This window comes from Electrophorus electricus, chromosome 16 (assembly GCF_013358815.1).
Source record: "Electrophorus electricus isolate fEleEle1 chromosome 16, fEleEle1.pri, whole genome shotgun sequence".
Lineage (NCBI taxonomy): Eukaryota > Metazoa > Chordata > Actinopteri > Gymnotiformes > Gymnotidae > Electrophorus > Electrophorus electricus.
In genome coordinates, this window is record NC_049550.1 from 18,202,737 (window position 1) to 18,225,736 (window position 23,000).

General features: G+C 40.9%; 1 protein-coding gene across 1 annotated transcript; it reads right to left on the bottom strand.

Annotated features, from left to right (window-relative positions):
* Positions 1-5: 5 nt before the first annotated feature.
* cdc37 (cell division cycle 37 homolog (S. cerevisiae)) lies at positions 6-5,024 on the bottom strand. Its single transcript, XM_027022562.2, has 8 exons — positions 4,716-5,024; positions 3,574-3,855; positions 3,296-3,401; positions 2,964-3,079; positions 2,669-2,791; positions 2,348-2,530; positions 1,646-1,717; positions 6-1,410 (listed from the first exon to the last, which is right to left on the bottom strand). Exons 1-8 carry the CDS (start codon positions 4,821-4,823, stop codon positions 1,270-1,272), a joined length of 1,131 nt encoding a protein of 376 aa, XP_026878363.1. The 5' UTR covers positions 4,824-5,024; the 3' UTR covers positions 6-1,269.
* Positions 5,025-23,000: the final 17,976 nt, after the last annotated feature.

Genomic DNA, 23,000 nt, shown 5'->3' on the forward strand with positions numbered 1-23,000 from the left:
AAAAGTTTGTTTACAGCAGAGCTTTACTTAACAACTCAAGTGAAAATAAAAGGAAATAAGTCTGAACCTATACATGAATGTCTGGCTGGAGAAAAACAATCACTCCAGCTTCGAATGGCTGCACATAAAGAAAAGCATAGCTTTGCTGCCAAGTTAAACGATCATAAGGTCAATGCACTTATATACATGGGCACTGCAGAAAAGGGGACACTACAAAAATATCTAATATGAACATCACCGTATTTCAATATTTTTCCTCACTTATCCAATCCAGTGGTTCACAGATGCAGAATTGTCAGATAAACATGACTAGAGCGCTCACATGCTCACGCTTCTCGAGCCATCCACCAGCAGGGGGCAGCACACAGTACGTCAGATTTGCATGTCTTCCTGTCAGCCAATCGGCGTGGTTTCTGTCTGATGCTAAAATGGAGCTTTAACTGAAAGGTATCAGCACACACCACTTACTGAATAATTTCCACCTTTTTAATACTAATTACTCATTAATCAACAGCAAGCTAATAACAGTGTTGGAGTTTCCTCAGGCTTACAGACAAGGAACAATAATAAAGGGGGTGGAGGAGACAGGGCCAACAGCGAGAGTGCAAAACGAACCTTCCACATCAACACAGAAGCACAGTGAGAGTAGGGAGGGGCACTGGGCGCTACATTGGGTTAGGGGCAGTTTCTGAACCAGCATAACTCTGGCTCAGCTCACTCCATAACAGGTGTTGATACAGTGCCTGCGTCAGCACAGTTGTGCCGGTCTTCATCGGCAGGGTTGGACAGACATGCAAGAAGTGGTACTCCCACGAGGGGCCATTTCTCTGTGAACAGCCATTCTGTGTGGCATTACCTTTACTACTACTCATCTCTCTGTTCTTTTCTAACATCCTGTGCTTGTTGACATTTTACAAAACCTAATCCTTATCCGCTTTCCCGACTGAACCCTTACTAACATAAAAAACAAAACAAAAAAGTGGGACACCTGTGTGTGTGTGTGTGTGTGTGTGTGTGTGTGTACGGACAAGCACGTATACACAGTGCCTGTTAACTCTATCCTCAGTGGCCCCACCAGTTAGATCAATTATTGCATAATCCCCCTACCAGATTAATTCACTCTAAAGCAGCCAGGATGGGCAAACAGGAGGAAGGTGGGTAACAGAGAGGGGGTTAAGGAGAAAGGGGCAACTTTGAGGGTATGTGGGGGGGGGGGCTTTATTGGGGGAGGGGTTTGGTTGTCTGGCTCTTGCTGAGGAAGAGGAGTGTTCATTTGGCTTCAGTGTTTCCTGTGTCCGTCTTCAGTTCCTCATACTGAGGCTCCTCCTCCTTCTCCACCTCTTCATCTGTCTGTGAGTTTGGCACCCAGAGGCCAGAGTCAATGCAGCGCTTCATATGGTACTTAGCCTCCTGCTCTCTCACACACACACACACACACACACACACACACAGTACCACATCACTCACAGTAAAGTACTTAAGAATTTAATAACACTGACACTGTGCATCTCACACACCACCCTCCCCCCCACATATACCTTGACCACCCACCCACAAACCCCTCCACTCCCTCACACACCCCATGGGTTCCATTTGACTGATAGCATACTATAGCACACACACACACACACACACACACACTGACCGTGGGGTCCATTTTACTGATTGCATCCTGTAGCATCTGAATGTCTTTTTCATCAAAGCACTTTTGCATTTCCTGTTTTGAAAAAAAGGCACCAATTACCAATTATAACAAACCCACTATTGTTTAGCCAAACACTGTGAACACCAGGGACAGGGAGTAACGCTGCGCACGTAGACACCAGGGACGGGGAGTAAGGCTGCGCACATGGACACCAGGGACGGGGATTAACACGGCGCACGTGGACACCAGGGACGGGGAGTAACGCTGCGCACGTGGACACCAGGGACGGGGATTAACACGGCGCACGTGGACACCAGGGACGGGGAGTAACGCTGCGCACGTGGACACCAGTGACGGGGAGTAATGCTGCGCACGTAGACACCAGGGACGGGGATTAACACGGCGCACGTAGACACCAGGGACGGGGATTAACACAGCGCACGTGGACACCAGGGACGGTGAGTAACGCGGCACACGTGGACACCAGGGACAGGGAGTAACGCGGCGCACGTGGACAGCAGGGGCGGGGAGTAACGCGGCGCACGTGGACACCAGGGACAGGGAGTAACGCGGCGCACGTGGACACCAGGGACGGGGAGTAACGCAGCGCACGTGGACACCAGGGACGGGGAGTAATGCAGCGCATGTGGAGTATCTGAAACCTGACTGAAATGACGTGCGCAAGTGGTGGTGGAGCTTTACCAGGGGTAGCGAATCATAGACCTCTACAGGGTCCAGGCCCCCTGGGCCAAGGCGCTTTTGCTTCTCCTCTTCCTCGTACTCCTTCATGGCCTTTTCAATGCGGATCTTCGCTCTGCCGCGGACGCGCTCCTTAAACGACTCCAGCTCATCGTTAAACGCATCCTGGTACTGCTGGTCTGCCATCTGACACACACACAAAGAAAACCTGATTACAGCACTAAGAAAAGTTGGACTTGGGGCCTAACCACCCCAACCCCCAAATCTTCTATAATCAAGAGAAGCCCTCTGAGGCTGGAGTGTCTTAAGGGTTTGAGGAAACACCTTTATCTTGGTGAAGAACTGACGGAAGCATCCGCGAGGATCCACCTTCAGGCTCTTGGCTAGTTCCAGGATAAACTGCATCACAATCGTCTGATGAGCCACCTGCTCCATGAGGGCATGTTTCTAAAATACACACACATACACACACACCACTTGAAGGCCTGTTTCTGAAACACACACACACACCACTTGAAGGCCTGTTTCTGAAACACACACACACCCCACTTGAAGGCCTGTTTCTGAAACACACACACACACAATGGCATGTTTCTGAAACACACAAAAAAGCCTGCACCTCTTCCACCTCTAAGTCGATGCACATGATGACCAGGTAGTTTGCTGTTTCCTCACACACCAGATGAGGGTAATCAGACAGGTACTTTTGACTATCATCCCAGCGTCGCAGCATTCCTGCACACATACAGAGGGAGAGGGAGAGAGAGAGAGAGAGACTCATTTTTATTTAAATGGTTAAATAAATAACTATGGCAGCATCAAATTTAAATAACCACCTTCAACTCGAGTGGTGTGTCTGTGCGCCCTAGAGCTTCAGGAGTCATTCTAGAAATATCTAAAAACATACAAAAGCTCACACAAGCAGATGTGTACAAGCACGCACACCCTTACCAAAGTGCTTTATCTGTTTCTCATATTTCTCCACAAAGGTCTTATGCTTCAGCTCCTTCTCCTCCTCAGTGTCCACCTTTACCTCCGGCTTAACGTTCACCACACTCTGTTACAGGGAAAGGAGGGAAAGAGATGGAGAGAGGAGAACAGAGAATGAGTGTGAGAGAGCGAGAGAGGGAGAGGATAGGGGGAAAGAGAGGAAGAGAGAGTGAGAGAGTTTTTGAGTAGATGTACTCCTGCAGAATACATTGCCAGTCCTGGCGTCATGTGCAGCTCACCTTGCTAAAGCCATCTTTGCTGAGTGTATCCACGTTCCAGGGCTGCTTCTTCTCCTCTCGACGATACTCATCCATCTTCTTCTCCCAGCTCCTCTCCTCTCTCCTCAGCTGCCTTTCCTGGGCCTGGGCCTTGTCCAACTCCTGCCTGGACTCCTCTGTGGATGCACCCGCCAACTCCTGCACCTTCCTTTGCACCTCTGCCAGCTTCCTCCTGCTCTCTGATAGGTTCTTCTCAAGCTCTTCCCCTTTCTTTTGAAAGGATTCCATTCGCTCCACTCGAGCCTGAGGGGCAGGATTTCATTAGAGAGGCAGGGGAAAACACAGAGGAAGAGACACACAGGATATTATTTACACTGACAAAATAATCAAACATACATTTTCGTTTGATTTCACAAGCTCCTCCAGTAGTTCAGATACCTTTGAGAAGTATAAAACAATAGAAAACAACAATCCAGTTGCTAACCAATTCAATGGGCCTCAGGCTGACTCGGGTTGGTGTTGCACTAAACATATTTGGATATTTTATACTTCCGTGGCGTTGTGTACGATCGACATAACTAACATAAGCCAACACCAGCAAAGACTGTAGCGCGTTTAGCAAATCAGATACCTCAATCGCAAGATAACCTAGCAAACTAACACCAAAAGCTTCAGAAGACAGGAAAAGGCAAGTACGAGAAACGTCTTACGATACACAGGGCAAACTAACGGAACACATACATCACTAATTAAAAATAATAACAATAAAATAATTATATATATATATATTCTGTCAAATAAAAGGATAACGTTACTGACAGGGGTCAGCTAAGGTTAGCTTAGCAAAGAGAATTACTAAAGGCAGCAAACAAGCGAGCTAGCTAGTTAGGTAGCTGGATAATTAATTAGCTATTTATGTTTTATCTGACTTTAGGAACCATAATATAAAATGGCCAACAGACCAACAATGGTAAAATGGCCAACAGGCCAACATTTTAAATACAATTTACATTACTTGCCAATCTAGCTAGATTTCAGTGGGAAATATGTAGGTTATCTTAGCTAACTAACGCTAGCTAATACAGTAACGGCTCGACACGTAGGAAGTCTGACTGGTGAGAAGTATATTTAGTTGATGTTGAAATATACTGATCTGCTGTTACCTGGTGTCTCCACCTGAACAGGCTGGGTGTGTCGATGTTCGGATGAGTGTCGTCCTCGTCGTCAGATACCTCGATGTGGTCCCACACGCTGTAGTCGATGGTCGTCATGATCTTTACCCTGCGATAAAGCGCCCAAAGCAAACCCAGCGTACCGACAGTCAAAGCACAGTGGTGACACTCAGCGCTGCTGTGACTACTGAGCCGTTATCCTGAGAAACACGCCGCGTATCTGTAATGGTTTAGAGGTTCAACGCTAACCCTTAGTGTAGAAGAGTCTGGAAACCGCGGCGCTTCCGCTCTGACGTCATCACCCGGAGCCGCAGCGCATTGCGCGTGTTAACGGTAGATCTCAGTTAGCATGGTAGAGTACACTTTAGTGCTGCAATATACAGCCCAGACTGATAGTATAGGCAATCAACACGTTAGTACTGCAATATACAGCCCAGAATGGTAGTGTAGGCAATCAACACGTTAGTACTGCAATATACAGCCCAGACTGGTAGTGTAGGCAATCATCAGGTTAGTACTGCAATATATAGCCCAGACTGGTACAGAAGCAATCAATACCTTATTACTATAATATACAGCCCAGACTGGTAGTGTAGGCAATCAACACATTATTACTATAATATACAGCCCAGTCTGGTAGTGTAGGCAATCAACATGTTATTACTATAATATACAGCCCAGACTGGTAGTGTAGGCAATCAACACGTTAGTACTATAATATACAGCCCAGACTGGTAGTGTAGGCAATCAACACATTATTACTATAATATACAGCCCAGTCTGGTAGTGTAGGCAATCAACATGTTATTACTATAATATACAGCTCAGACTGGTAGTGTAGGCAATCAACATGTTATTACTATAATATACAGCCCAGACTGGTAGTGTAGGCAATCAACACGTTAGTACTATAATATACAGCCCAGACTGGTAGTGTAGGCAATCTACACATTAGTTCTGCAATATACAGCCCAGAGTGATATGAAGGCAATCAACATGTTATTACTATAATATACAGCCCAGTCTGGTACGGAGGCAATCAACACGTTATTACTATAATATACAGCCTAGTCTGGTACGGAGGCAATCAATACGTTAGTACTATAATATACAGCCCAGACTGGTAGTGTAGGCAATCAACACGTTAGTATTGCAATATACAGCACAGACTGGTACAGAGGCAATCAACATGTTATTACTATAAAATACGGCGCAGTCTGGTACAGAGGCAATCAACACTTTATCCAAAGAGCCAGGCATCTGTCTCAATGTTCAAAACATGTGCACAATGGCGGCTGGCCAAGAGAGGGCGCTAGGGCACCGTCCTCACTGGAGGAAATGGTTATGTTAATTTTTTTAAATAATCGATAACTACTTATATTAAGAGTGTGTTAAAAGCACAGTAATAAGTAATATATAAAATAGACTGGGGGAAATGAGCTTGATGCCCTTTAGGTTAATTTCCTCTCTCCCAGTTAGGCTCATCAATCAGTCAGTGGTGTGGTTCTGGAAGACAGAAACATTCATGCAGCAATATGACATTTGTCAGCTTCACTGGTATCAGCAGCCAGGAGAGACACACAGACTAACAGAGCATTGGAGAAAAGTGGGCATGGACCCATTTCAGATGAAGAGCAGCAACTACCTGAAAGTTATAGACTATCATTTCAATTATCTGGCACTCTTATCCAAAGTGACTTACAATTATGACTGAGGGTTAAGGGCCTTGCACAGGGGCTCAACAATGGCAACTTGGCAGTGGTAGATCTTGAACCAGCAACCTTCCAATTATAAGTCAATTAACTTAACCACTGAGTTACCTCTGCGCAATTACCTGAAGAGGTGAGGAAGAGCATCTGTAATCCTGATGTTGAATTAGCAGTACACGGTGAGCAAGAGCGTCTTTAATCCTGATGTTGAATTAGCAGTAAATGGTGAGAGAGAGCGTCTATAATCCTGATATTGAATTAGCAGTACACAGTGAGCAAGAATGTCTTTAATCCTGATGTTGAATTAGCAGTACACGGTGAGAGAGAGCATCTGTAATCCTAAAGTTGAATTAGCAGTACACAACTCTTTCTAGGACTTTGGAGATGAACAGCAAATTGAATATGGGTCTGAAATTCTCCATGGCTCACCTATCAAAACCCGATTTCTTAATAATAGGGGTGACAGCTGCTAGTTTCAGAGCAGGGGGAACATAACCGGTTGTAAGCGATTGATGATGGGACAGATAGGAAAATGAACATTTACAGGAAGGTTACTTTATAGTATGGGAGCTTTATAGGGAAAGGATGTGGTAGATATTCTTATTCTTGGTACTAGTAAAGAGCTGCACCTTTTGATCTAAGCAGACGTGGTGGGTCTTAATGCACTAGGCGTTCGCTAAGGCACTGTGGAGCAAGACTGTTGTGTGATGTGATGTGATCAAATTGTCTAGTTCTAGTAAGAACTCTGGCTACTGCACTGCTGAACTAGCTGAAGCTTGTTTAGGCACTTAATAGCCAGATAGTAGGGCAATACAGTAGTCCAGTCTTGAAGTGATAAATGCATGGACTAGCTTCTCTGCATCCTTTTCAAAGTTTTTCAAATATTTTCAAAGTTTATAACCGGTTGTAAGCGATTGATGATGGGATAGATAGGAAAATAAATGTCGGGGAGGCAGCACTTTAAAAGAGAGGTAGGAGCGGGATCAAGCATTTGTTTGTCAAAATATTTACATCTCACTTTTACATTTGTATTATTAATACCTGAATAAATATAGGTACTTTATCAATTTCTTTTAAGCATACATTGATATGACTTATTTTAAATGAGTAAAAATCTTTACAAGCTTTGGCATTAAGGATACAACTATATCAAAAATAAAGAATAGTGCACTTCATAGATAGTCTTTATTTTTAAATATAAACTTTGAAAATATTTGAAAAAACTTTGAAAAGGATGCAGAGAAGCTAGTCCATGCATTTATCACTTCAAGACTGGACTACTGTATTGCCCTACTATCTGGCTATTAAGTGCCTAAACAAGCTTCAGCTAGTTCAGCAGTGCAGTAGCCAGAGTTCTTACTAGAACTAGACAATTTGATCACATCACATCACACAACAGTCTTGCTCCACAGTGCCTTAGCGAACGCCTAGTGCATTAAGACCCACCACGTCTGCTTAGATCAAAAGGTGCAGCTCTTTACTAGTACCAAGAATAAGAATATCTACCACATCCTTTCCCTATAAAGCTCCCATACTATAAAGTAACCTTCCTGTAAATGTTCGAGACTCAGACACAGTCTCAATATGTAAGGCTAGGCTGAAAATTGGTACAGTCAGGCATTTTATTAACTTCTTCCCATCTTAGGTAAAGGTGTAGATCTAGGGGTCCATGAGCATTGAGAGTTCTGGTAAACTGGGATGTTATGATGCTGTCACTTCACCTCTCTTGTCGTTGTGTGCAGTGTGTTGGTCATTGTTGATGTAGCGTGTAGATGGAAATGTAGTCATTGTTCTGTTCAGTGTAATCGTTAAGTGTTCACGTTTATTGCTCATGTTATATGTGAGTGCCGTTATGTTTTATGTAATTAAATGTTCGTTCATGTCGAGAGAGTCTGTGCGTCCTGCTCCACCCCCTTCAGCACTCGGGCCAGCACGTTACAGTGGTGGAGTTGACTGAGAGTGGCTCTATCCCTTTGTTGCTCCTAAATCCCTAATTAGCTAGTTTTAAAGTGAAACATTAAAATAAAATAAAGAAACAGACTTCAGAACTAGTAGAAGAGAATAGCTGGTCCTGTCCTTTATTGTAAGTCAAGTTAACAAATCTCCACTATTACCTCCACACCATACATTAGTCAATATATTCAAATTGATATTCAGTACCTATACCAGTTTGAGCTTGGTACCTGTGGTGGAAAAATGTGCTCATCAATGTGCTCATCGAGCACAGACAACTTTATGCATTGAGTAGTAAGAATGTATTAAGTTCTGTTCCCTGTATGACAGAGATAGAGATAGAGATAGAGATATGACAGTATGACAGAGATAGAGATAGCGATAGAGATAGAGAACTCAATAAATTCTTAACTACTCAATGCATAAAGTTGTCTGTGTTCGATGAGCTCTCATTTTTCCACCACAATTTGGCGTAGTCTGCAGGATGAGCAGCTCTACCGCCGAAGGGGGAAAACCAACACTTCACTGAGGACGCTCCTTGGCAAGGCTGAGCTGGGAGGGAACACCCATCCAGGGAAAAGTAACGCCAGAGTGAAGGTATTTGCCCTCTTCCTGCGGTGACTGCCTCATCCCAAAAACAACTAAGAGTGGAAGAGAGCGACTAATTGTGTAAGTAGTTCGAATACTCCCTCTGTGTGCCGTCTAGGAGCTCTCCTCTGGCATATGTATTTCATGACGATGAAATAGTAAGAATAGAGCCCAATAGGCCCGGGCCGGGGAGGAGAGTCAGTCCTTGAGAGACAGAACACAAGATAAATTAATGGGACTAAATTACAGCAGCGCATGCATTGAGAGAATAACAAAATGGGATCCCAATCTACTAAATTAATGAAATATGACCTGTCCGAGTGGAACCAGCCCTTGCATAATGACATGCGAAGGGACTATGGGGAAAATGCCATTAAGTGGCTGCCTGTGTTAGTAGAGTATTATGGGTTTCCTCGGAACAGAAGTTTAAGTTTGAAACTGCTTAATAATATGTTTAGACATTTAAAAATTTTTGTTCCAGCTATCTTGTTTGCGCTCAACACTCCCCAAAAGGAACCACCACGCAAACCCCAGTAGTAGGACACCCACCAGCAACCGAACCACTTCAACACTGGCTGATTGATTTTGTTGAACTAACTGAAGCAGAAGGAAAGAAGTATATGCTGGTGTGTGTGTGTGTATGTTCAGTAAATGGGTAGAAGCATTTTTCACTACCAAGCAAGCTGCACAAACGGTAGCCAAAATGTTCCTAAGGGAAGTCATCCCTAGGTGGGGCCTACCAAAGTGTATCTCAAGTGACAACAGCACACTGTTAGTACATCAAGGTCTCATAGAATTAACTAAACATTTAGGTATTGATATGAAGAAAGACTGCAGTTACCACCCCGCCAGTGCAGGGGCGGTAGATAGAGCTAACAGCACTTTGAAAGCTGGATTAGCAAAAATGTGTCAACAGACAGGACTTAATTGGATACAGTGTTTACCATTAGTCCTATGGCAAATGTGAACCAGACCCCAAAAGCGAACGGTGCTCAGTGCCTTTAAGACGGTTTTCGGCAGACCACCCAATACAGGCGTAGGGCCTCCACTGATGGATAACGTACTCCTAGCTGATTCCATAGTACAGTACTGCATGTCATTGCACCATGCTCTGTCCATTGTATCCAAACAGGTGCAAGCTGTCCTGCCAAGCCCTGCAGACAAGTACCTTCATGATATCGCTCCAGGCGACTGGGTATTGGTGAAAGACCTCAGAAGAAAGCAGTGGAACCAAGTGCGGTGGACAGGACCACAACAAGCCCTGTTAACAACCCACACTGCTGTTAAAATTGAAGGACGAGGAACCTGGGTACATCATACACACTGTAAGAGAGCCCCAACACCAGCCCCGACTCCAAGCAGCAGCACCCCAACAGACTAGGTCCGAACTGTGTTGAGTAGGGTGTTGCAGGTAAAACCTACCCTTTCGACACTCGGAACCGTCAAAAAACCTATAAGATGGGTGTGCTGTCGTTTGTGATACTTGGGTGCTGTATCATATTTAGTGCATACTACCAGAAAGATTCAGGTATAACCACATCTTTGATAGTATGGGAACCAGCAAGATATTTCGGCATCGACCTATAAGGTTCCGCTAAACGTTGGTTCATACACCCTATGGATCAAGAACCAGTGCATTGGGCACATGCCTTTAATAAGCCAATTAAGCAGGTAATCACAGCCCACACAGGAGAAAATTCCACGGTAAGATGTCACATCATCAGAATACCATTTAATATGTGTAGCTATACAGCATATAGAAAATACATATGGGTTTCATTAACCGGACGAGAAGTCAGGCAGACAATTAACTTTACTATAGAGAATCACCCCGATGATGGGAATACGATTAAAATAACGCTACGAAATATGTGGAATATGAGCATATCTAGTGGCAATTATTTGTGCTGTATAGAAAGGGTAGGGACTGATTATTGTGCACCGCTAACGTTGGTGGCGCTTCCACCTAAGGCAAAGCAGGTGGAAATCGCAACGGTAGAGAGAAGAGTCGAAGACACCTTATTAGAAGTGGACAATGAGGAATTAACTCTATTAGAGGAAAATATACCATTCCAGGGCCCCAACGCCACTGAGGCAGAACGATTGACAGCTGAATGTCAACACAATACAGCATACATATCGGCCATTGTGCATGCCCAACACGTTAAGCAAGATTGTCTGTGCAGACATAGGCATAGTGAACATGAAGCACTCCATGTGCCAAATTATTAACCAGACCTCAAACTGTTCCAGCCCCACCAACTCTACCACCTAAAATGATGCTGCATGTGGCTGCTAGGAGGGGTATGCAAAATGATCAATACGTCTTGCTGTTTTTATATTCCAGATCTCATTGACAATATCACTGATTATATGAATCATATGCAATCCACCATCACCCCGCCACCTGCAGTTAAAGGAGGATGGTGGGATTGGCTAACGGCCATGCTAGGCAGTTGGGCCGTGCGCATAGGGACAATAGTACTACCTATCACTCTGACTATCATATTGTTGGTGATATGTGTACCCTGCCTATTATCCATGTGTGCCGGATGCCTTGCCTGAACGGCTACAATCCAAGCTCTCAGCGCCCGTGTTAACAGCGATAAGGAAGCATCACTGGATGACCCCAGCGGGGACATCAACTTATTGTTTGTAGAATAAATGTGTGATATAGAATCAAAGGGGGAAATTTTATGGAATTCAATGAGCTTTGTGTGTTTCTATAGTCACAGCATATGATCAGGCAGTAATAATGCAACAGTTACCTTACAGAAGCCTTAAACAGTGCAGTAAACAGGATAAGCCGGCAGACCATTGCATTGTGACAGAGGAAGCGTGGTGTCAAAACCAGACGTTTCATATGATGCTTACATATCTGTCTCTGATCATGGGGTTCAGCGAGAGGGCAGAGAGAGTATTATGTGCTTAGACAGTATATGTATGATTTAGATAAGATCCTTTAAAGGAGTTGTTTTTTATTTATTTCTTTGGGCGTTATCGCCACTGTCGGTGTATAAGAGGAAGAGAAGTGTACTGCGAGACAGTTCTCTATTTCTGTCATACAAGGAACAAAACTCAATAAATTCTTACTACTCAATGCATAAAGTTGTCTGTGTTCGATGAGCTCTCATTTTTCCACCACAGTACTATTACATTACATGTTTTATACTATTTCTAATTAAATGTTTAAACCTCTTTTTCCTGTTAGCACTCTTTTTATTACCTCAGCCATGTTTTCTTCTGGCTCTACACTTTTAGCTGTGGGGCCATAGCTAGATCTGCCAGAGTCCATCTTTGCATATTATAGTTTCCTAATTTACACACCTTCATACCTGGACATGCCTAATAATGTAGTCTCTCTGCCGAGGTACACTTACCCCCATGTCATGATGTTACTGAGCCTCAACCCGTCTCAGCTGCTATGGCTCCTCCCACCACCCCCTAATGCCCCCTGCTGTAGCCCACCACACCTTCACTCTGTCCAACTATTTCTCCGTTGCCCCTGACAGATGTTCTCATGGAAGATGGGTTTCAGACATGAAAACCAGACTAAGACTTCAAGAAAACCAAAATAGACATTCATTGCTTATTTCTTTATCTTTATTATTATTATTATTATCTCTCTGTCACAACTTATTCTACTTTTTATTGTTTATTTTGTTGCTATTGTAGTGTCCTTTTGTCAACTAGAGGAGGATGCCCCCCTTTGAGTCTTGGTTCCTCTCAAGGTTTCTTCATCGTGCTCTAGGGAGTTTTTCCTTGCCACTGTCGCATTTGGCTCACTCACTGGGGGCTTGGACTCAAACACGTGCAAAAGCTGCTTTGTGACATTGGCTGTTGTAAAGGGCGATAAATAAATTTGACTCTGATACCCAAACTTTAAGACTACTAATAACTAAGACTAAGACTAAAACCAGACACGTGAATAAACTACAGACACCCCACAAAAGGCTCAACATTCAGTCATGTATCGACACCTCCAAACACCTCCAGAAGGCTCAAGTTAGTCATATATCAACACCTCAAAAAGCATCAACAGTCAGACATTCAGATCAGAGTTCCCCCATTTTGATGTTTGATGTGAACATTAATTCAAGATTGACTTCAATTAATTACATGAATGAGCAGTTGAACAGGTGTGACTAGTGAAGTGTGGTGAGTGTATATGTTTTTATTTCAATCAATCCATCAAACCTTATTTTCATTTGAGAACACATTGAAGATGGCCCTCATTTGCACTGTAGTCATACATATAAAAATGAAATGGAACTTAATCATCTTAAGACTAAACACCTAGATAAATAAACAGTAAATTAGAAAAGATTTTTTAAAATTAAGATTTTCATTAAGATGACAGTGAAAGTAATAAAATGTATATAAGCAAAACTACAGGATGTCTGTTACAGGATGTTAAGTTGCCTCCAAGATTATTTTGCTCACATTCATAGGCCGACAGGCTTCTGACGTTTACTGCTGTATGTTTCAACATATCCAGTCATTTTTAACAGGAAAAACTTTTACAGTGAACATTCATAACCCTAACCCAGTGGATATTCATAACCCAAACCCTGTGAATATTCATAACCCTAACTCAGTGGATATTCATAACTCTAACCTAATGAATAGTAATAAGCCTGTCCCAGTGGATATTAATAACTGTAACCCAGTGGATATTCATAACCCCAACCCAGTGGATAGTAATGTGGAGCTATTGTGATGTATATTCCATTTGGCTCACATTCAGCACAGCTAGACACTGATACTGAACTCCCTCCTCATGTCTACACACTGATACTGAACTCCCTCCTCGTGGCTGTAATATCCAGGGTTCAGTGGGTCTATCACATTTATGCTCCGTGTCTCTTTTGCTATGCCAGTATGGCACTTTAATGTAGGATTTAGATTAAATTGACTATTCATGTGGATGTGTTTAAGATAACTGTGATTAGCATGAATTTGACACTCACATGTAATCTTCACAGTCACACTCGTATGAGCCACTCCTTGTCCATTGCTGGCGGTGCATGTGTATAGGCCCTGGTCCTCCGACCGCATACTGTGGATGGTGACAGAGGCATTTGAGAGTGTTTGGTTTCCTGGTATCGTCCACTTATACTGAGCACTGGGGTTAACGCGGGCTGAAAATGTCAGCGTGTGTCTACCACCTTCAACCACTAATAGGATGTTGGGTAAATCTTGGGTAATCATCGGTTTATCTAAGACAGGGAGAGACACACAGAGAGCTGTTGTTAAAGATATATATATATATATATATATATATATATATATATATATATATATATATATATATATATATATATATACACAAATATATATAACAATGTATGTACAATATATGTATAATATGTATATATACACAATGTACAATGTATATATGGATATGTGGATATATGTGTATGTACACAATGTACAGAATGTACAGTTCCAGCTTACAAATTTCAAATCACTTCAAATGCTAGAAATATTGCATAAGGATATCTGTGCACTAATACGGGTTTGTAATCTATAAATAGAAAAGTTACTGTCTATAATTTTTTTAAATATCTGTGTTTGTGGTGGTCCACACCAATACACCTGTGTGTGGTGGTCTACACCAATACACCTGTGCCTGTGGTGGTCTACACCAATATGTCTGTGCATGTAGGGGGTTGGTTCTTACTGTAAATGGTGAGGTTGAAGACAATTTTACATTTTATTAATTCAGGTCTTGTCAGATAGCACATCATTTTGTTGGTCTCCCACTCTGTCCAGGATGGCACATCCAAAACCACAGTGGACTTGGTTTCTAATTGACCATCTCCCATCTTAGACTCCCAGCCCAGATTGTAGATCATTGAGGGTATGTTTGGTATAGAGCAGTAAACTTTAACAGGTCCTCCATATTCCACCTCCATGGTTGGGGGTGTGATGTTAAACACCGGGTACAATGCTGTTCCGTTTTCTTCTGAAGCAAAGAAAAAACAAATGTGATTAAACATGGTAGATGTATGTCCCCACTGAGAGAGATTTTTCAGCATTTATAATTGGGACTGAATACAACTTGAGCAACTGAGTGCTTAGGGCCTTGAACTGCCAACCTTCTGATTACTAGTGAATTACCTTAAACACTGAGCTACCATTGCCCTACAGGGAGAGTGTGAGAGAGGGGGTGAGAGAGTAAGGGAGAAAGAATGTTGAAAACCATTCCTGTATCTCACCCATTATAACAGGTAGAGCATTGTTCTACTAACACCAAGGTCATGGGGCAGACATTCTTATCCAGACTGACTTACATGAAGTTATGCCTTTCTCAGAACCCAGTGGTGCTTTACAATCATCACACAACTTTTTATATATAGTCAACATTCCGATGTAACAACAAATGTTGTAAATTTAATTGAGAGAGAATAGATACGATAAGCCCCAGAGAGAGAGAGAGAGAGCGAGAGCTTTCTCCTAAAGCTAAAACAAACCCAGTCCACCTACTCTGCTCCAGATTCTTTTCCACTTAATCTTTACCAATATTTGAGTTTGCCATCACTGACCAATCAAAAGTAACAACATACCGGTCTCACCCCACCATAGGACAACAATGACCACTAGAATTCACACCTGTTAAAACTTTGATTTACAGTTCTGAAAAACAACTGCTCGTTTGTGCTGGTATAGCATTATAGTTACCATGGTGACATGTCTACTCTTATCAAGACTTCATAGACCAGTGATTGGCCTACACACACACACACACACACACACACACACACACACGCGCGCGCGCGCTTACACACTTTTTTATCATCACTTCGTGTTGTGCTGTCGCTCAACTACCTTATTTTGACTTTGCTTCCTTACATGAATTTGTAGATGGTTGTAACACAACACATGTCATGATTTTCATAAGTAATGCCTCATCCTGGCTAATCATTTGTGTTCTCTTCCTGTATCAACACCACTCTCTCCTTATCACAGGTTGGTGACATCACCATCCAGTGCATTTTCCGTTGCCCCTCTTGATGTAATTCAAACTAAACTGAATCCTGCATCTTATGGAAAAAGAAGAAACAACAAACACAGATTCTGAGCTATTTACATACCAAAATTGAATATGGTAAAACTATTACATCTTTACTAATCCATTGATTGATAGACACATAATATTTGAGTCTCACATATAAGATAGCTACAATTGTTCCAAGTAGCAATGCTAGCCAGCTACATAGCTAGTTAGCTAGCTATATTAGCTATGTTTAGTAAATAGTAAATAGTTAACCTAAATTAATATGATTTCTAGTTACTTCTAGCTAAAGTGTCTAATTCCCTTAGAAAGTAATTTTGCTTGTTGCAAGCACTTATTGAGAATGCTTCTGCATGATTCCTTGAGATAAGGACACTTACCTGCCAAATAAGATATTTTCTGTAGGTAAAATGACCAAATCAGTTCACATGAGTAAACTTTAATGTATTTCTAGATTTATTATTTAATAAATAATGGCAGGATTAAAATCATTTTCAAATGTAACAGAATGTTTTAATTCAGCTCGTCTTTAACCTTTGATTTGTAAGTTTAACTGTTACTGTTAAATGAAATGGAAAATAATTGATCTAATATATCCATTTAGGACTGCCAAACCTCTCAGAAGAACAAATAATTCCTCTCCCACATCAACCCAATAACATAATTTACAATCAGATGTTGTTTTTACCCTTTTTGGACAATATAAACTACAGAAAGACCAAAGAGTACTTTTGCTTTTAATTTAAATAGTTAAATTTAAATAATGGGCAAGTTAGAAGTTTTCAAGATCTGAAGGAGATATCTGAATTTCAACAGAAAAACTCTAAAAACAAAACAAAACAAAAAAAAACACTATAAGAGTGAAATGTTGAATAATAATATGCATAAAGCCTGTATACAATATTAACACATACATTGTTTGTCATTCTCTAAAGACTCTTGGTATAAATTCCAATTCAGTTCAAATTAATTATGTATAGCAGTTCCTACATTTGTAGCTTTAGTGATTTCATATATACAAGTCCAGGTCTGGGCCTCTAATTCCACATTATACAGTCTAATCTAAATGGCAGAAAGAGGTTGTTGTAACCATCACTGAAGTTGTGGTATTACCTATGTGAAACAGAATGATTCTCCAAAATTAGGAAAATGTGTATTTAGTTCTGAATGAAATGTTAGAATGTACTATGTTGTACCTGAGCAATATTTAATCAGTTGTACTGAGAAGGGTTAGATATTTAATTTTTGTATTTATGACTTTTAATATTTATAAGCCTTTTACTACAAAAAACTAAAATAAGAAACTTAAAAATCTGGTTATATGTTAAACAAAATCAGTGATTCAATTGTCAAATAAAATGAGTGGTTAGATGTTAAAATCAGTGGTTGGATTTACCACAACTGGTGTAAACAACAAAAATGTAAACTTAGATGTGACATAGAACAGGCCCCACCTGTACCTTTCAGTTGTGAGACAGAAGAGGCCCTTTGCTCATTTGATCTGTGTTATAACTGAAAGTAGCATGACTCACCTACACATGTGGGAGTCCAGAAGTTAATGAATGAAATATTTTAAATTAAATGCTTGTGGTCCATCAGACACAGCCTCAGTTGCTCAGTGCTCAACAACCCAACAGATGGCCTCAGGCACTCTGTACCCATCAGATGCAGCCTTGGACACTCAATACCTAATAGCCTCAGACACTGGCTCAGATGCTTAGGGCCCAACAAACAAAGCCTTTGATGCTTACTTTGGCACTTACAAAGAGAGGCTCAATAACTATTCTTCAGTGATAATTCCAAAAATTCAGTACTTTCAGATATATTTCCTGGGCCACTAAAACTGATTAAGCATCTCTTACAAAGATACATTTTGACCTATAAGTTAATTGCAATAGTTTTCTAAAATCAGCTTAGGAAATTGTTAAATGAAAATTGTTATGATGGTGACTTTCAGTTTGGTTTCTCGCTGCATCTCAGCATTGAGACCGCTGTTATACAGGTCCAGAATTATATTTTTCTGATCATGGATTCCGATAAGATATTTATGCTGGTGCTTCTTGATTTTAGTGCTGCACTTGACACTGTCAATCATAACATCCCCTTATATAGACTGGAAAGCCAGGTAGGGCTGTCTAGAGTGGCCCTTAGCTGGTTCAGTTCATACATGAAAGGCATAATTATTTCCCTTAGCAAATGTAAATCTAAACAAGCATCCTTCTGGTGTCCCACAAGGATCCATTTTTGGACCCTATATGTTTTCACTAGGGCAAATCCTTAAAAATGACATTCAGATTGATCAAGCTCTCTCCCCAAATGTCTACGAACATATTGTTTCTTTCTCAGTCCCTGGAGCTAATAAACAACTGAAAAGAAGCTTTCTACAAATTAACAAAGAACTAACTGTCTCTATCTAACACTCACCACATACACAAACACATGGATACACATGGATACACACATACTCATGGGCACACATGCACAATAAAATTATTTTCGAGGTTTGAGTTTGGTTTGAAATGGGAGAGAGAAGACTGAGTAGGAAGCACAGACGCTGGTACACACACTTCTCAGTTTTCTACTCAACATCATTTGACTTTCCCATGATCAACAGCACAGTTGGTAACAGCAAGAAACCATACAAAAGGAAACCCATCCTGTATGAACATACACAGCCCAGCAGCCCACCAGTGTCTGACCTACCGACGCGGACTAAACACCAGTGTATAAGCTACTGACAAACAAAGTATGGTGTCGGGGACGCCAAACTGACCCACACACCCATGTTCCCTCTTTTTATGGCTGGAACGTCCAGAGCAGTACTCCCGTGTGTGTGTGTGTGTGTGTGTGTGTGTGTGTGCTTGTGCATGCGTACTATGCATATAAGCATTTATTAAGCACTACAATGTGTATGTGTTTTAAGCATATTAACATAAATAAAACAGAGACCCATGCCAGTGTGCGCATTTGAAAACAGCAGTATCCTGAGTCAGTGTGTGTTTCCTCATATCATTTCCAGCTTACACTATACTGTCCATGTGACAACACATGCAATCCTGTAGATTGTTTATTCCTTGAGGGTTCCTATTATTGCATTACATGAATGACAAAGGTCAGATAAGGATTACTATAGAAACATAACATCCTTTATCAGATTGGGAGGGGAGCAGCAGCACCAACATATCAGAATTAAGTGGTTAAGGGGAGGAGAGGGTGAAGGGGATCATTGCTCTTAAACTTTGCTAGCCACTGATTGTATGTGACCAGCATGTAGATGGGCCTGGGTAATCAGGGACATGAAAAACGAACATTCCTGCTCTAGAAGACAACATTCTGGTGCCCTCTAATGCATCCTTTAAAGTATTGCTTAAGATTATCAGAACAGTCTCACTACGGTTTAAATATTTTCATGTGAGTGTATTAATCTAAAAATCTTAGTATCTCAAGCCCCCTTGTCCAGGTGCCCCGTTCAAGCAAGGAAGTTCGTTCTACCAGCTGGGAGCCAGACCAGAGAATAGTTTTAATGCTTGTCTTCCATGAGACATGAAGCATGGTGTTTCAAGCCAAGCCATACTTGAGGTTCGAAGTACTCAAGGTACGGATCGGGCTTTGACCATTGACATCATGTATGGAGGAGCTGGTCCATTTTTGGCTTTGTAGGCAAGCATCAAGTTTTTAAATCTGATGCAGGCAGCTACTGGAAGCCAGTGAAGGGAGTTCAGCAGTGGAGTAACATGTGTGAACCTCAGAAGATTGAAGACCAGTTGTGATGCTGCATTCTGGACAAGTTGTAGAGGTCTGATGGCTCTTAGAGGAAGACCAGCAAGTAGGGAGTTGCAGTAGTCTAGCTTTGAGATTATAAGAGTCTGAACAAGTACCTGGGCAGCTTCCTGTGAGAGAAAGGGTCAAATCCAGATTTGAAACATGAGTTGAGAACGACAACTGGTTGTCCAAAGTTATGGTCAGGCTACGAGCTAGCTTCAGCTCTAGAGGATAACACTACAAAAACCCCAGTACTAGAGGATAACACTACACTACACACATACACTACAAAAGGTTGAAAACTGAGTAAGTGTGCCCAACAACTCTGTAACAAATCAAATTAAATCTCAAAATAAGAGTAGACCACAGAAAGCTAACAATTCTTAAATTAATAACAATGATCATTATTCTTTCAAAAATATTTTTTATATATCTTTACATCCCATGTTCAAATGTCTGATTTCCTTATGTTCTGGTGAACATGAGTGTGAAAATGTTTGATTATGAAAGATTTTTTGTGTGTTTCATTACTAGATATTACTTACAAAACAATATCAATTATGAGAGGTTTCTTAAAACTACAAGGATATCAGTGTCATTTAGTGATAAACTGCTGTGAAAACTCCATGGATATCGGTGTGTTATTTTTTCCCCATAAACAAAAGGGAAATAAAGGAACAATGGTTGTCATTGATGTAAATATTGTTTAATGTATAAATTCAAATGACACTTTAATCAATTAGAAATGTGTACTGCTGCGAGTTTGAGCAAACTAAGTGGAGCAGTGGCCTATCCTTTGGCGCCATCTTGTGGGCAAAGTTGCACAGTTCCAGTTCTAAAGACAGCAATTGGAATTATGTATATATGCTTCAGTAAACGTCACAGAACATAAATCCAAAGTTCATGGCACTGGACTTAGGTTCACGGGTTTAGATTCGGCATAAATGATAAAACAATACTAATCAGTCAGTTTTTTGGCAAATGGTCAAACAAAATATTATATTGGTTTGATATTTGAAATCATATTAAAGAGATATTTGAATATTTGCATTAAAGGCACTTTGGCACACCATGACAGGAAATTAATGAAATGGAACTTGGGACCATCACCATCATCATCATGCTGTGCTGTGATTCCATTCATCTCCACCTCTCTGTTCTCCTTGTGTTGTGTTGTGTTGTGTAATGTTCTATTAGTGTAAATATTGGATATTTTATAGATTTAACTTTACTCACATAAATAGCATCTAATTACTCCTTTTAGCTAGCTAATTTAAAATTTAATATAATTTCTGTTACCTACTGTAATTGGGTAGACAAAGTCAGACGCTCACGGATAAGAGGTTCCGGTTTTATTATAATCCATCAATAGTCAGAGAACGAGCCAGGGTCAGAGCCAGAAAAACGAGATCAGGTATCAGCACAATCATGAAGTAAAGACAGTCGAGTCGAAAGCCAAAAAAGCTATCTAAACACAGGCAGACTAATCTGAAGGGGCAGGAAGGAGACAGTAGAGAGAAAACACAAAATCTGATATACAAAATCTGATACACAAAATGACAAAACAGTGAAACTGGAGGCAATACTTCGCAATGGTAAGACTGACTAAACAGGCTTAAATAGACTGGGAATAGAAGAACAGGTGATGTTATAATCCAGTGACGATGCTCTGACGAACTGTTTGTGATTGGCTGGGTTGTTATCCGGGTGACGAACAGCAATCCTGCATCTTATGGAAAAAGAAGAAACAACAAACACACAGATTCTGAGCTATTTACATACCAAAATTGAATATGGTAAAACTATTACATCTTTACTAATCCATTGATTGATAGACACATAATATTTGAGTCTCACATATAAGATAGCTACAATTGTTCCAAGTAGCAATGCTAGCCAGCTACATAGCTAGTTAGCTAGCTATATTAGCTATGTTTAGTAAATAGTAAATAGTTAACCTAAATTAATATGATTTCTAGTTACTTCTAGCTAAAGTGTCTAATTCCCTTAGAAAGTAATTTTGCTTGTTGCAAGCACTTATTGAGAATGCTTCTGCATGATTCCTTGAGATAAGGACACTTACCTGCCAAATAAGATATTTTCTGTAGGTAAAATGACCAAATCAGTTCACATGAGTAAACTTTAATGTATTTCTAGATTTATTATTTAATAAATAATGGCAGGATTAAAATTATTTTGTTGGGAATTGTAGTGAGCTTGAGACATGGGCGGTATGACGCATACCAATCTGTATGCTGTGTTAACATTCCTTTTTGCCAGCTACACTATCTGAACAAATATACCTCTTAAAGCAAAGGAGGGACCAACTCCATATTAATAAGTGTGGATTTAGAATGGGATGGTGTCATAAAAGGTCCAGTAGATGTAATGTGTAGGTGTCCCAATATTTTTGGCCATATAGTGTATCTTAAGTTATAATTAGCCAGGATGGCTCGCTAGCTAGTAAAGCTAAAAAACAAACAAAAAAACAAAACAAAAACGTGTGCGCCACAGTAAATCGCGGTTGAACATGTAGTTCAGGCTCAGTAAGCATGCTATATAGCAAATCAATCAGTATCATTTTGTGAATTTTCAGTGTAGAATGAGATAGCTAGTTAGCTAATTAACTTCACAAACAGCCAATATTTAGAAGAGACATTAGCTAGCTAGGAGTTGCTAACGCACTATGGATTTTTGTCATTTGTATCTGGGTTTAATGTAGCTAGGTTAGTTAGGTAATGAGCGAATAACATTAATTAAGATGTTACACTGTGGCACCTTTATAAACTGTATTTTAACCTCTAACGTTAATGTATCGGTTTTCAAACTTTCTCCAATCGACCAAAGTTGATATTATGAATTTTTGGCCAGTTCTGGGCAGTCGTTTAAATACATGCTCAGCATAAATATTAAATTCAGTCTATTAAAACATGTTCGTTAATCCAATGTACTGAACAGAAGTCATGTGAGACGTGGGAAAGCGAGGCAGGACGCACAGAGCGTGTCGAACACACACAGATGTTTATTAGCATGCGTAGGGTAACAAACAATGTAAAACACAACAGTGACACTACGTCTAATGAGACAAAACGCATCACACGATATACAGTACTATGAACACTACTATATAGCTGGTAAAAGCTCACACCGGGTTAAACACCTGCAAGGACTGAGTATTACACAAGGACTTAAATATACACGTTAAATGACAACTAACGAGACAAGTGTACCATGGAACCCACTACA

What these genes read in the sequence shown, in the direction of transcription:
- cdc37 (XM_027022562.2), bottom strand. Translation starts at nt 4,823, where the DNA reads ATGACGACCATCGACTACAGCGTGTGGGACCACATCGAGGTATCTGAC. An exon ending in TCGACTTAGAGGTGGAAGAG is followed by an intron (nt 2,792 to 2,963) that starts GTGCAGGCTTTT and finishes TGTGTATTTTAG; the next exon opens with AAACATGCCCTCATGGAGCA. An exon ending in AGTTCTTCACCAAGATAAAG is followed by an intron (nt 2,531 to 2,668) that starts GTGTTTCCTCAA and finishes TGTGTGTGTCAG; the next exon opens with ATGGCAGACCAGCAGTACCA.